General features: G+C 37.6%; 2 protein-coding genes and 1 long non-coding RNA gene across 11 annotated transcripts in view; 2 read left to right on the forward strand and 1 right to left on the reverse strand.

The window, feature by feature from the left end:
- LOC125672806 (pyrin-like) overlaps positions 1-14359 on the forward strand; it is a 132618-nt gene that overhangs the window by 41266 nt on the left and 76993 nt on the right. The gene's annotated exons all lie outside the window — the stretch shown is intronic.
- Positions 1676-14359, reverse strand: part of LOC125661127 (uncharacterized) — a 39826-nt gene continuing 27142 nt past the window's right edge. For 3 of the 9 annotated variants that reach the window (XR_008798237.1, XR_008798233.1, XR_008798230.1), the window contains 4 exons: positions 12978-13079; positions 6518-6626; positions 4560-5056; positions 1676-1845 (listed from right to left, as the gene is read on the reverse strand). This is a non-coding gene — a long non-coding RNA (uncharacterized LOC125661127). Of the gene's footprint in view, positions 1846-4559; positions 5057-6517; positions 6627-7002; positions 7148-8439; positions 8562-9562; positions 9693-10874; positions 11078-12977; positions 13080-14359 lie in introns of all 9 variants that reach the window. The other 6 variants (XR_008798232.1, XR_008798234.1, XR_008798236.1 and 3 more) reach the window with 6 other exon arrangements.
- Positions 2761-6487, forward strand: LOC125661041 (E3 ubiquitin-protein ligase TRIM71-like). The gene is made up of 2 exons (XM_056148079.1): positions 2761-3157; positions 3406-6487. Exon 2 carries the CDS (start codon positions 3436-3438, stop codon positions 5083-5085), a length of 1650 nt encoding a protein of 549 aa, XP_056004054.1. The 5' UTR covers positions 2761-3157; positions 3406-3435; the 3' UTR covers positions 5086-6487.

Here is a 14359-nt window from a genome sequence, read left to right on the forward strand (position 1 = left end):
CCAAAATAGGTTTTTTTTCCTTGGCCAACAACCCCCCCCCCTTACACACACATTCCATATTTAGAAAATAGCTGTAGACCACTCGGTTCTTTTAAACCCACGACACACACAAGTACACAACTTCAGGTTTTGATAATCGGACAATTTGTGGACCATTTTTTGTTTTCTTATTGCTTGTTAAAAAATTAAAACAAATTAAATTAACCGGCTACATGCCCCTTCTGATACATTGAAAAATATATGTATAAATGTTGTCACGGGCCTCTATAAAGTTCAATCTGCAGTTTGGCTATATTTCGTCATCAATGATTTTTTTAAAAAACTATTATTCTTTGGTGTGGTCACCGGGACTATGATCTACGACTATAACAATGACCTGTGTATAACTTGAATATTCCATGCAAATTTAAAGGATCTTTCGCCTCGATAGAACAATTGGGGGTGAGCTAATATATGCATTTGAAATTAACATAAGTGCTTTGCTTCTTGCAAAAAGTGTGAACTATATTGGGTGGCGCAAGAAACCCGTTATCTTAGACTAAATCTGAAATCGCATGAACCCAATTAATTTCAAATATCCAAAGTAGATAACCGTAGTTTAGTTCTATTGTGACAAAGACCCTAGGAATTCGCATGGAATATGCTTGTTATACAAAAATCATAGCATTATCCAGACCCTCCCGATGAACATTTGTAATGAAAATCTCTAATTACATTGAACATACTCCGGATTTAAAAAAAAAAGCTCAAAACAAAACAGTCAATGGTCTGTAGCTTCACTTCTAACACTATTATGTAATGAACTAATTCCACTTTGTTAATTATCAACATTGCTCTAATTTCTATGTTGAATCAAGTTATATTTGACAAGATGCATATTAGCACAATTTGATAGAAGCAATGATGTACCTTAAACACCACTTTTGTCTGAGAGAGAGAGAGAGAGAGAGAGAGAGAGAGAGAGAGAGAGAGAGATATTATTGAAAATCCGTACTACATATATGCTTTTCATTTACTGGATATGCAAATTTGCATTCAAAACATGCCGAACGCATTAATATTGAACATAGAATATAAGAATATTTTAATGAAGAAAGGAATTAAAAGATTAAAAGAAAAAAATTAAAATCCAGATTTCCTTAAAGACACAATATATGTTGGAATTGTCTCGAAATGTTGAAAAACAATATAAATATCAGGAAGAGGGTGAAATATTGACTTCTTTCTTTTCTTAAAACCCCACCTTCATCATGTTTATTTAGCCTGCGACACGTTTCACATTCCCTGCAAGGCGCCCATGGCCACAACAAAGCTCATAGACGTTGTGTGTATTCGCAAATAACACACACAGTGGAACACGAACGACACGGTGGATCCTCGTGGACTTTCCACCATGGTTTTTCCATGGCTGGGTGTATAAAAGGTATGTGGTGTACTTTATATCCAGGTGTCCGTGTTTGCACGACTCTTTTGTATTAGGTGTTCTGAGATTGATCAATGTGCCTTATCATTATTTCATACTAATTATTTACCGTCTTCTACAAATGTTGGCAGTAGGAGGTCATTCCGTGGGAAGAAACCGGAGTACCTCACCAGTCCAAACACAAATTTATGTACGTTTGAGGTCAGAGGATTGTGTGTAAACCTTCATAACACAAACAACATATAACTGGAAGAAAGTCAATTCATTTAATTTTTAATTCACTAGTTCAAGAAAGTATTCAGGAAGTAAGACTCGAACAGTTATATAGAATAAGCTCGCATGTGTGAGTGCAGCACACGTTTAATCATACACGTGTGAATGTACATAGATATCTGGAGGTTCATTATTCCACTCAACTCAATCTACAAAAATAAAATAAAAACATATTAATACACAAATAATTAGTAACGTTATATCATGCCATTACCTCACCAGAGGGCGCATTATGCAAGCTTCACTTGCACTTCCGAAAAAAAACAGACAGAAAATTGATCGATTGTTTACCTGTGTACACAGGTGAGTATTTTACAGTAAATAGACAACAGTTAGCATAGTTTTTCAAAATGTAGGAACAGCCGGCTAGAAATTGTCTACTACAATTGTTGTTCTGTTACAAGCAGAAAAGGAACTTAAAATATTTTTTTCCCCGCAAACTTCGTACTCGTAAATTGGGGGGGGGGGGGCTCCGTTCGTCCCTCAATTTATCAGTTCATTCATCATTACATTTTAACCATTTGTTATTACTACTGAAAGAGTGGGGTGGGGACCAATCCACCAATCAATCTTATTTCACATGTGAACATAACTTAGTTGGCATATGAAAATAACAGAAATTAAAAGTCATAAAAAATGTGGAGAGTCAGCCCCTTGGTTTTACGTGCTTAATACGTTGGTATATTAAGTACATATGCAAATTTCCTCTTATGCGAATCTGTCGAATTTTGATATCGTGAGCATTTATATAACTTTGTAAATTAACAACACAATAAAAACAACAATGCTCTTAATTGTATATCACATACATGTTACCAAATATTTAATGAATGGCAGCCGTGGGTTAAATGAAGTGGCGGTCACCAGTTAAATGAACATTAATAATATACTCTGACACCTATCACCGTCCGTAGTTTAGTGCTTCCTGTAAAATCGGTGAGTGTTTATAGCCAAAAAACCGACAAAAGTTAACCGAAATAAATATAGATCCAACAAATTATATTTATTAATTGGAGAGCCGAGATGATATCCCAGTACCCCTTCCCCCCCAACTCACCCCCACCCCCACCCACTCCCTTTTTGCGTAGTAAAATTCTCAATTTATGTATTGATTCACCAAAAATGTCTGGCATACAATCAAGTTACACAACATGAGGAATATAATGACAATAAAGTAATGGATAGTGCCAGCGAACCTGCAACCTAAGATTATTCGTCACCCACAGGGTTGAATTTCAATATAAACGGCGTACAATAAAAATATTCATTACAGACATATGTTGAAATTCAGTCTTCTGACGTAAATGTTGACATAGCTACCCAACATGAACTAGGTCAAACAAACATTTAAACAGGCGATAACACATGACTAGTGCATACAGGCCGACGCGCCGCACAGGTATTTAATCACGGGACTAGACGGAAGGTCGAAAGAACAGGGAGGCCATGTTGAATTTTCAGGTAAGACAAAATTATATACACGCATTCTGCCATCGTAGTGTCAATAATATCGATATTCCAGTGATCAATGCGATATGGCTGTTCACTTATAATTCGGGGGGAGGGGGTTATAGCTGCCTTATACTTAAATTTCATGTGAAATATTAAAATTAATGAACGCACTGTTTTATGTCATACAGTAATTCTACCTGGTAAATTGTTTTGACCTGTTGGAATATTTTATCAATATCCCCATTTTTTATTGACAGTAAACTGTTTGTGTGATCCCAGCGTCAGAAATGCATCCCCGGCGCAGTGCTCAGGAAGTCCTACTGTGTGACCTCTGTGAGACTGTCCCCCTACAGAGTCGTTGTGAAGTTTGTAATATAAATCTATGCAAAGCCTGTGTTGGGGAGCACCTCTCGGACTCCTCTAAACAACACCATGTTATGCCCTATTTACAAAGAAAGTCTACTCCGAACTACCCGAAATGTCCGAAACACGCCAATGAACTATGTAAACATCACTGTGAGGAATGTGACATTCCTGTCTGTATTACCTGCATCTCCTCCGGTAAACACAAAGGTCACAAGTTATCAGAATCTCTGGATAAACTCAACTCCAAAACACAAAGTTTGCAAAAAGATTTAGAGGAACTCGAGACCCGAATTTATCCCCGATATGAAAAAATGGCGTCCGATGTCCAAACTGAAAAAGCCGAAATAGAAACGAATTACGGGAAACTAACCACAACTGCCGAGCAAGAAGGTGAAATCTTACACCGGGAGATCACCGCCATTGTCAACCAGCGGAAATCTGCCATTCAGGAGATGAAAAACAAACACCTATCTACCCTGAACAAAAATACAGAAGAAATCACACAGAAAATGGCGGAACTCAAACAGATCATTTCCGACTTGAAATCAATCCTAAAATCAAATGACGTCTCCTTAACCTCTACTTACAAATCTAGGAATTCCGAATTTAGAACATTACCGCCTAAAGTTCGAGCTACATTGCCGAGTTTTACTTCTCAGAAAATAAACAAAGATCAGCTCAATGAAATGTTTGGTTCTCTGTCGCCATTATCCATTAACACAGAACATGGCGACACAATGAAGTCAGCAGAAGCTGTATCGTCTCCTCCAGTCAAACCACTGCTTGATGAGCCGCGCGTCACCGCCACCATAGACACTGGGTATAGTCCATGCAGTGTTAGCTGTCTGAGTGAAGATCAAGTCTGGACATGCGGGTATAACGAAACCATGAAGCTCCTCAACCTCCAAAGTAAACTACTGACATCAATACAAACCAAGTCAGGGGGCAGACCAGGGGACATAGCAGTGACACGGGACGGATATCTTGTTTATACTGACTATAGTAATAACACCGTGAACTTAATTAAGAATAAAAAGATACGGACCGTGATCACACTACAGGGGTGGGGACCTCAATATGTCTGCTGTACCGCGGGTAACAATCTCCTGGTTACCATGATCAGTGATGATGGAGAACAATACAAAGTCGTGCGTTACTCCGGCTCCACAGAGACACAAAGCATTCAGTTTGATGATCAGGGTCGTCCTCTCTACTCAGATGTTGGTGACCTCAGTGAGAACAGGAACCTGGATATCTGTGTGGCTGACTGTGACGTTAGAGCAGTAGTGGTGGTCAATCAGTCAGGAAAACTCCGATTTAGATACACTGGTCATCCCTCTAATACCAAGCAATCATTTAATCCAGCCGGCATCACTACAGACAGCCAGAGTCACATCCTGACAGCAGACAGTGACAATCACCGTATCCACATCCTAGATCAGGACGGACAGTTCCTCCGTTACATTCACTGTGATTTACGCGAGCCATGGGGTTTATGTGTGGACATCAGAGACAACCTCTTTGTGGCTGAGTTAGACACTGCTGAAGTGAAGAAAATCCAATATCTATAAACACAGTGTTAATTACACATCTCTACACAGTGTTAATTACACAGTTCTACAGTGTTAATTACATCTACCAACACAGTGTTAATTACACAGTTCTACAGTGTTAATTACATCTATCAAAACGGTGTTAATTACACATTTCTGCAGTGCTATTTACATCAGTGTGTTGATTACAGTTCCTTGTTAATTACAGCCCTGTGTTAATTACAGCCCTGTGTCTGTGATGTGTAATGTACTTGTGTTTGTGAGTTTAACTGATAGAACATTAGTCTCTCACTGCTGTTTACCAATTATATCTTATCTGTATCATTATGTTTAGTGGAACAGTATTAATATTAGCACATGCCTAACTAGTTTGACTTTCTTACTTATTATCTATAAACACTCTTTTGTGGACTAATTTGACTGTGTTACTAGTTATCTATCTATATACAATCTTTTGTGGACTAATTTGACTGTGTTACTAGTTATCTATATACAACCTTTTGTGGACTAATTTGACTGTGTTACTAGTTATCTATATACAATCTTTTGTGGACTAATTTGACTGTGTTACTAGTTATCTATCCATATACAATCTTTTGTGGACTAATTTGACTGTGTTACTAGTTATCTATAAACAATCTTTTGTGGACTAATTTGACTGTGTTACTAGTTATCTATCTATATACAACCTTTTGTGGACTAATTTGACTGTGTTACTAGTTATCTATATACAATCTTTGGAGGACTAATTTGACTGTGTTACTAGTTATCTATATACAATGTTTTGTGGACTAATTTGACTGTGTTACTAGTTATCTATATACAATGTTTTGTGGACTAATTTGACTGTGTTACTAGTTATCTATATACAATCTTTGGAGGACTAATTTGACTGTGTTACTAGTTATCTATATACAATCTTTTGTGGACTAATTTGACTGTGTTACTAGTTATCTATCTCTATACAATCTTTTGTGGACTAATTTGACTGTGTTACTAGTTATCTATATACAATATTTCGTGGACTAATTTGACTGTGTTACTAGTGATCTCTATGCAATCTTTTGTGGACTAATTTGAATGTGTTACTAATTATCTATATATACAATCTTTGGAGGACTAATTTGACTGTGTTACTAGTTATCTATATACAATCTTTGGAGGACTAATTTGACTGTGTTACTAGTTATCTATATACAATCTTTTGTGGACTAATTTGACTGTGTTACTATTTATCTATCTCTATACAATCTTTTGTGGACTGGTTTGACTGTGTTAGTAGTTAATTTTTATATACAATGTTTTGTGGACTAATTTGACTGTGTTACTAGTACTTGAATATTATTTGGTTTGTTTATCTTATATTTCAATATACATATATATTTTCAATGTGTATATTATAGATAAACATGATTTAGAGTACATTCTTACTTTATTACTGAGTACTTACTTAGATTTGTAGTACATGTACTATAACAGAGAGTGATCTTTAGATCCAAGGTCACCGTCTTCTGTTTACAATCAATAACATCACAACAGGTATTTAAATCTCCACCGTCCTACAAAATAAACACAGATAAAGTGTTATCATGACAAACTGAATTATCAAGAATATTTTGTGGCATAAATATGTAAATGTGATGGGAAGGAGAAAATTTATGACTTAACCGGGAATCAAACCAGACAACCCTGTATTAGTAGTCAGGTGTTCTAACTACTGGACTATCCAGACTAACATCCATTGAGTGATTGGACCAGGAATCAAACACGAGGTCCCTGGATAAGGAGTCAGGTGTTCTAACCAGCTACCCGGGCTGATATTCATGGTTTGACTGGACCAGGAGTCAAACTCGACGCCCTTTTTTGTGGGGGGGGGGGGGGGGCTCCTTGGCCGAGTGGATAGAGAATCGCGCTCAAAATCACACTGCCTCTCACCTCTGTCGGCGTGGGTTCGAATCCCGCTCACGCCGGTAAGTGAGAAAGTTTCCCAGTTTACTTTCGGAAGGTCGGTGGTCTCTTCCCAGGTACATTATATCTGGGTTCTCTCTTCCACAAATAAAAACTGGGCGCCACCAGATAACTGAAAAATTGTTGAGTGTGGCGGACAACATCAATCAATCAATCAACAGACTACATTTTTGCAGTTACTGCTCTTATACCAGAAGTAGGGGTGTGCTTATCGATGCGATCCCAAGGTTCAGATAAAATAGCATCAACAGTGTATAGAAAAGCTTACGGTACAAACTTTATTATGCTGAAATTTAACAGGTTGCATTATATCTCTGATGATAAAGAGGTGTAGTTCCTTTAATTTGATGGAGAACGCACATTTCGTCAAATTTAGGGGATATATGACGTTTAATTCTTTATAAGTCATAGTAACAACAATTTCACAAGTAATATGTTAAATATTAACAGACACCTGGGCATAAAAGCACATGACAATACCCTAAGCTCTAAATCCTAAATTTTTGGGGAGGAAGGGGGCGGCACAAGAGGTCGATATTTCATTTCAATTTACCAATTCCTTAAAAGCTACAATCCAATATAATTCAATACTACTATTTAAACAGGAGGTTCATGGGCCATATCGCTCATCTGAGTCACCTTGGCCCATATTTAAAGATTGTCCATATATATTCGTTTGTAAAACTTTGATCCCCTATTGTGGCCTCATCCTACCACCTGGGGACCATTATTTTAACAAACTTGAATCTAAACTATATCAGGGAGCTTTCATGTGAATTTATAGTTTCCTAGCCCAGTGGTTCTTGAGACGGAATATTTTAAAACATTTTACCTATGTATTTGTATGTAAAATTTTTGATCCATTATTGTGGCACTATCTTACTCCAGGGCCATCATTTTAACAAATTTGAATCTGCACTATGACAGGAAGCTTTCATGCAAATGTAAACTTTTTCTGTCCCAGTGGTTCTTGAGAAGAATATTTTTAAAGATCTCTCCCATATATTGTTATGTAAAACGTTGATTCGCTATTGTGTCCCCATCCTACCCTGGGAGCCATGATTTCATGAAACTTGAATCTGCACTATCTCAGGAAGTTTTCTTGTAAATTCGTAATTTCCTGGTCCAGTGGTTGTTGAGAAGATTTTCAATTATTTTACCTATATATTCACATAAAAAAAAACTTGATTCTCTATTGTGGCTCCAACCTACCCCTGGGGGTCAGGATTTTAAGAAACTTGAATCTGCACTATGTCCAAAAGCTTTCATGTAAATTTCAGGCTCTTTTGGCCAAGACGTTCTTGAGATGAAACTTTTTAAATCATCCCACCCAATTTCTGCATTTTCGTGATTATTTCCCCTTTAAAAGGGGCATGGCCCTTCATTTGAACAAACTTTAATTACCTTCTCATAAGAATGATTTGTGTCAAGATTGGTCAAAATTGGCAGCGTTGTTCTGGAGAAGATATTTCTAAACGTCGTGAATGTATTTTCACAAATTCATCTCCCCTCTGATCAGAGTGGCCCTTCATTTGAAAAAAGAACATTGAATTCCCTTCACCCAAGAATGATTTGTGCCCAGTTTGGTTGAAAGTGTCACAGTGGTTCTGGAGAAGATTTTTACAAATCAATAATGTATTTTCACTATTTTCGTATTATCTCCCCTTGGAGCGGGACATGCCCCTTCATTTGAATAAACTCGAATTCCCTTCACCAAAGGATGCTTTGCACCAAGTTTATTAAAATTGGCCCAGTGGTTCTGGAGAAAAATATTTTAGTGTTGTCAATGTATTTTCACTATTTTGTTATCATTTCCCTTAGCAAAGGGGAGCGGCCCTTCATTTGAGCAAACTTGAGATCCCATCATCCATAAATGCGTTGTGCCAATTTTGGTTGAAATTGGCCCAATGGTTCTGAGATAAAGATTTTAACCAAGTTTGGCCCCGCCCTGGGGTCAGAATCCCACCTCGGGGGTCATGAAATTTACAATTTTGTCAGAAGCCTTCCTGCTCTACATCACTATGCATTCAGTTTTTCACTTCGGGGGGGGGGGGGGGGTCTTGAGAAGAAGATTTCTGAAAATTGGTCAATTTTTGGCAGTTTTTGCCCCACCCTAAGTCTCCAGAGGTGCTGGAGTCCTGCAATTTACAAGTGATGTCCCCCCTTGTCCCAATGATGCTTCATACCAAATTTGAAACAAATTGGACTGGTAGTTATCAAGAAGGAGTTTCAAATGTTCAATTGTTAACGCACAACAACGACGGATGACAACCAATTGCAATCCCAACCTAAAAATTGCTGTGCTGTATACGAATTATTGTGCATGCTTTGTTGAGAACATGCATTATCTTGACAAAGGTTTCTCTTGAAGTTAAATGCGATTGTACACATAAACTGTGATATTTTCCCAATTTACAGGCCCCAAAAGGGAGTGTGTACTAAATATATTCGTCGAAATACGGTAAATGTGATTAGTTACATGACTGTAGAAAGTATACAACAAATTGATGTGCATTATTTGTCTCACCCAAGTAGATTCCCGCACAAATAGTCACATGATTTAGGCTTTTACACATTTTGGATGAGGCTTCAATGGTGAGTATGAATCTGTCGCAGTAGCCCCCACCATTTCCAAATATTTACCATGCTCTTTCAATCTAAGACAGTGAGATTTTGACTTTCTTTACTATAAAATATTTACTTACACAATTTGTTTCATATTTAAGGATGAATCTATTTTTGTAGTTGATATCTTTATACACATGTTTAATGAAGAAATGCAATTACCCGTGACACTTACTTTGTCTACATCATGTATTCATGTGCATTAAATATAGTCTCTTTAAACGTATTCACAGGACTAATTTAATTAACTATTAATTATAAGAATGTCAACATATGATATGTCATCAACACTTAATGATAAAAAATAATTTTGAAAATCTTTATGCGTCAGATCTCTTTGCTGTCGGTGTAAGAATAAACAGAAAAAGTTTGTGAGCCGCTGAAAATCCACTTTTAAACACGCCAGTGACAGCAATGAACATCTCGCTTCGGAACCCGCCTCAATAATGATGCAGATAACAGTTAAATGTCGTCCATCCCCTGTATTCATGAGGAGATAACAGCACTGTGAACAATGTATTCCATTACAAGTTACTGAGCTATCCCGACCAATACCCATGGTTTGTCCGGACCGGGAATTGAACCTAAGACCCGTGTATTACATCATTTATAGTCAGGTGATCTACCCACTGAGCTATCCCGACCAATACCCATGGTTTGTGTGAACCGGGAATCGAACCCGAGACCCGTATATTACTAGTCAATTGCTCTAACCACTGTGCTATCCCGACCAAAACCCATGGTTTGTCCGGACCGGGAGGAATTGAACCCGAGATCCCTGTATTACTAGTCAGGTGCTCTAACCATTGAACTATCCAGGCTGATAGTCACAGTACATATAGCCAGGTGCAGATTTAAGTTTGTTGACAGTGTTGTCCCCGGAGGAAGGGTATAGGCCAGGATACGGGGTCAAAGTTTCATGTTGGAATATATACGTAAACTATATTCTCAACATTTCGTATATGAGCATTCTATGTGATAAGACCTTTCGCTCGGTATCAAAGTTTTCATCATTGTGACCTTTGAGTTTCAGTTTGACCTATTTTTAAGAATACCCAATCTAATTAAAATCAGATGTTCTCTAACCGTTACAATGGCGAATTTTTCAATCATATGGAGACATTACCAAGGCCGGTGTAGGGCTTCAAAATAAGGCCTTTGCTCGGCACTTACGGCCATAGAGCAGTACGGTTTATTTAGCATGCCACACCTACTGTGACACGGGACATTCGTTTTTAAGGTCATCTCCGAGGACCCGTGACATCCACACCTGAAGCCGAGAGTTTGGTGATAGGACTGGCACTGGCTATTTTAACGACTATGGTCTGTCGCGGCCGGGATTCGAGCCCCGATCTTCCGCATGCGAAGTAAACGCTCTATTCTCCAAGGCGGTTTACATTGGGGAAGAATCTGAAAGCTTTGCAATTGGGATAATCAAAACTTTAGGCTTGTTCATAACATTTGAATAGTGAGTGATGAGGCTCTCATATTTCTTATGTGCATTTCTTATACAAAAAATGTTCTGTGGTATTAATAATAGTCATTGACTGCACTGTTTTTGTCATTATTGAGATTTGTTCATGATTTTGACATTTTAAGAATCTGCCGTCTTCCAACTTTTATTTCCGATATTATACTGCTTTTGAAAAAGAACTAAATATGTCATAGTGAATCAAGGGTCATGTCGCTGTCAAAAGTGATCATACCTAACCCATTTCCAAAACTTTCATTCAAAATATATATGTTTGACGGAGCAAATAAGCAGAAACATTAATTGTTAATTTTTTTAAAGTCCAGTGACTCAATTCCTCCAAACTTATTCTACCACAACCAAATACAGACTCGACCTGTATATTTTCAGGATATATCTATATACCAAAACTTCAATTCAAAATATCCATGCATGATTAAGATAATGAACGGAAACTGTAAATTGTTTAAACTTTTCCAAGTCCAAGATGAATAACTCTGTCAAAAATCATCTCATTGAAACCATGCATAAAAACCTCGACCTGCATCTGCTTATGATATATTTATTTTCAAAATTCCTATTAAAAAGAAATAGATGTCCCCATATGAGTGAGAAGTTTTTGTGAGTGATGTTAAACAATACACAATTCAAAATGTCTACCAATGCCTGATAACAAGAAATGTCCTTAGAAGACAAATCTCCCCGTAGAACACTCTATACGATGGAAAATGGTGAATTTGTGTGAAAAACAAATAGTTGCCAAGATATTCTCTGGACAAGGATATGAAACGTGTAACACCTCTGTCCCTCAAAACAAAACAAATTCATCACTTCCTTGAATATTATAAAGTATTCATTAGATTAGCAGGTTCACAACTCCTTTATCAATATAGAACAGAAACCAATATTTAATTGAATCTGTGTATCGGTACTATATATATACTCAGGACAAACCTCGTTTGGGAGGGTCTAATGGGTGGGAAGCATGCATTATTTAAAAATGTCTAAGTCTAAGAGGCACAACTCTGTCAAAGAACAGATTGGGATATTCACATGCATCTATATACCAAATTTCAGTTGAATACGCACATCAATGCAAGGTGAAGATAACGAACAGTGATCAATCTCATAACTCCTACAAGCAATACAAAATAGATAGTTGGGCAAACACGGACCCCTGGACACACCAGAGGTGGGATCAGGTGCCTAGGAGGAGTAAGCATTCCCTGTTGACCGGTCACACCCGCCGTAAGCCCTATATCCTGATCAGGTAAACGGAGTTATCCGCAGTCAAAATCAGTGTGCCAAGAACGGCTTAACAATCGGTATGAAACACGTCAGACAGCATTCGACCCAATGCGAGGTTGTATTGACGAACTAGATTGCTATAACGACCATAGAATTTGCGAAATGCTGACTTCAATCAAGACTGTTGAAATCCCTGTACCATCAACTTGTTTGTCAGTAGCTTACCTCGATTTAAAAACTGACTATACCCAGAACAAGCTCTTGCATATCGAATCAGTTGAGATATATAAACACCATATGCAGGTGATAATGGAATATTGCTATATAAATGTGGGAAGTTGACGATGGAGAAGCTGAAATCATCCCGTTTGTCATACAGTTGAGTTGTTAGTTTGCCGTTAATGTCTACTTTCAATAAAATATCTAAGTATGAAGCAGAAGTGGACGACTCTGTGGACGACTCAATAGCAGAGATAGTGAACGTAAACTGAATTTTGATGGAATAAAGGAAGTATGGATTGATGAAAAGGGCTGACACTATGCCCCAGTCATTTCGTGGTAAGAAAAAATGAATATTTACGTAATTTCATTAACAAACCTGACATGTTCTATAGCAGTTGATATTTTCATATCTAATTATGTCAGCGGATCGGGGAAATTATCCTCATCAATCAGCTGGACATCTCCAGTAACTGCTACCCTGCAAAATTTATTCTCATATTAAGGATTAGGTAAAACAAAAACAAAAATGACCTCTTCTCGCCATAATAAAATGCCTGTAGAACAAAATGTATACATATACACATAAAGTCCCTATGAACTATAAAGCTTTGTGGAATTCTGTTGAGCAGTTTCAAGGAGTGGCGCTAACAAAAACAGGACTGACAGACTGACCAGTGAACAAATCAAACACATTACACCTTCGGCAGCAGCTCATTGTGTAGGGTAAAATGAACGATAATTATCAAACACTTGTTACAACGAACCCAACCCTTACCAACCCCCACTCGCGTATAATAAAATATACGGCCTGATTGTTTTCTAGATTTCATTCTTTTTTCCAAGGCGGTTTACATTGGGGAAGAATCTGAAAGCATTGCAATTGGGATAATCAAAACTTTAGGCTTGTTCATAACATTTGCATAGTGAGTGATGAGGCTCTCATGAAAAAAATACCCCACATTCATTGTGGCCCCAACTGAGCCTCAAAGGATCACACCATAACTGAAAATGAATTAGCATAACACAGACATGCCTGGACACAAATTTGACTCATACGACCTTGCTGTTCTAGAGTAAGACAAAGGTTGCAAGGTCATTGTATGATATGAAAAACTTAGCTGCTGAACTGTATCTCACTAAAAATATTGCGACAGATCAGAGAGCTACAAATCCACCTCTATAAAAACCTTTGATTTATGACACACGGTTCAGTCCTTATTTCGATTTCTTCCATCGCTGTCTCATAAATATGATAACAAGAGGTCCATGGGTAACATCGCTCACCTAAGCAACAGTTGCTAACAATAAACAAGTTTGAACAAAACTAGAATTATACACAGAGCTTTGTTCAGAAAAAATCTTTTCAAAAGTAATGACTAATCTTTCATCAATTCTCAAACTTATTTATCAAAGTTCACTACATATTTCAAAACAAAAGATCATCTAAGGTTGCTTTGTGCCATTTAGTTTGGTTCCATTCGAATATAAAAGTTGATCCATATTGTGCTGCTACCCTAGCCCCAGGGATCATGATTTTACAAACTTGAATATACGTTTTGTCAATATTGATTGATTGAATATTGTTTTACGTCCCTCTCGAGAATATTTCACCCATATGGAGACGTCACCACAGCCGGCGAGGGGTTGCAAAATGTATAGGCCTATGTTCGGCGCTTATGGCCATTGAGCAGAGAGAGATATTTAATTACCACACCTGCTGCGACACGGGACCTCGGTTTTTGCGGTCTCATCCGAAGG

Source organism: Ostrea edulis, chromosome 8 (assembly GCF_947568905.1).
Source record: "Ostrea edulis chromosome 8, xbOstEdul1.1, whole genome shotgun sequence".
NCBI classification, from domain to species: Eukaryota; Metazoa; Mollusca; class Bivalvia; order Ostreida; family Ostreidae; genus Ostrea; species Ostrea edulis.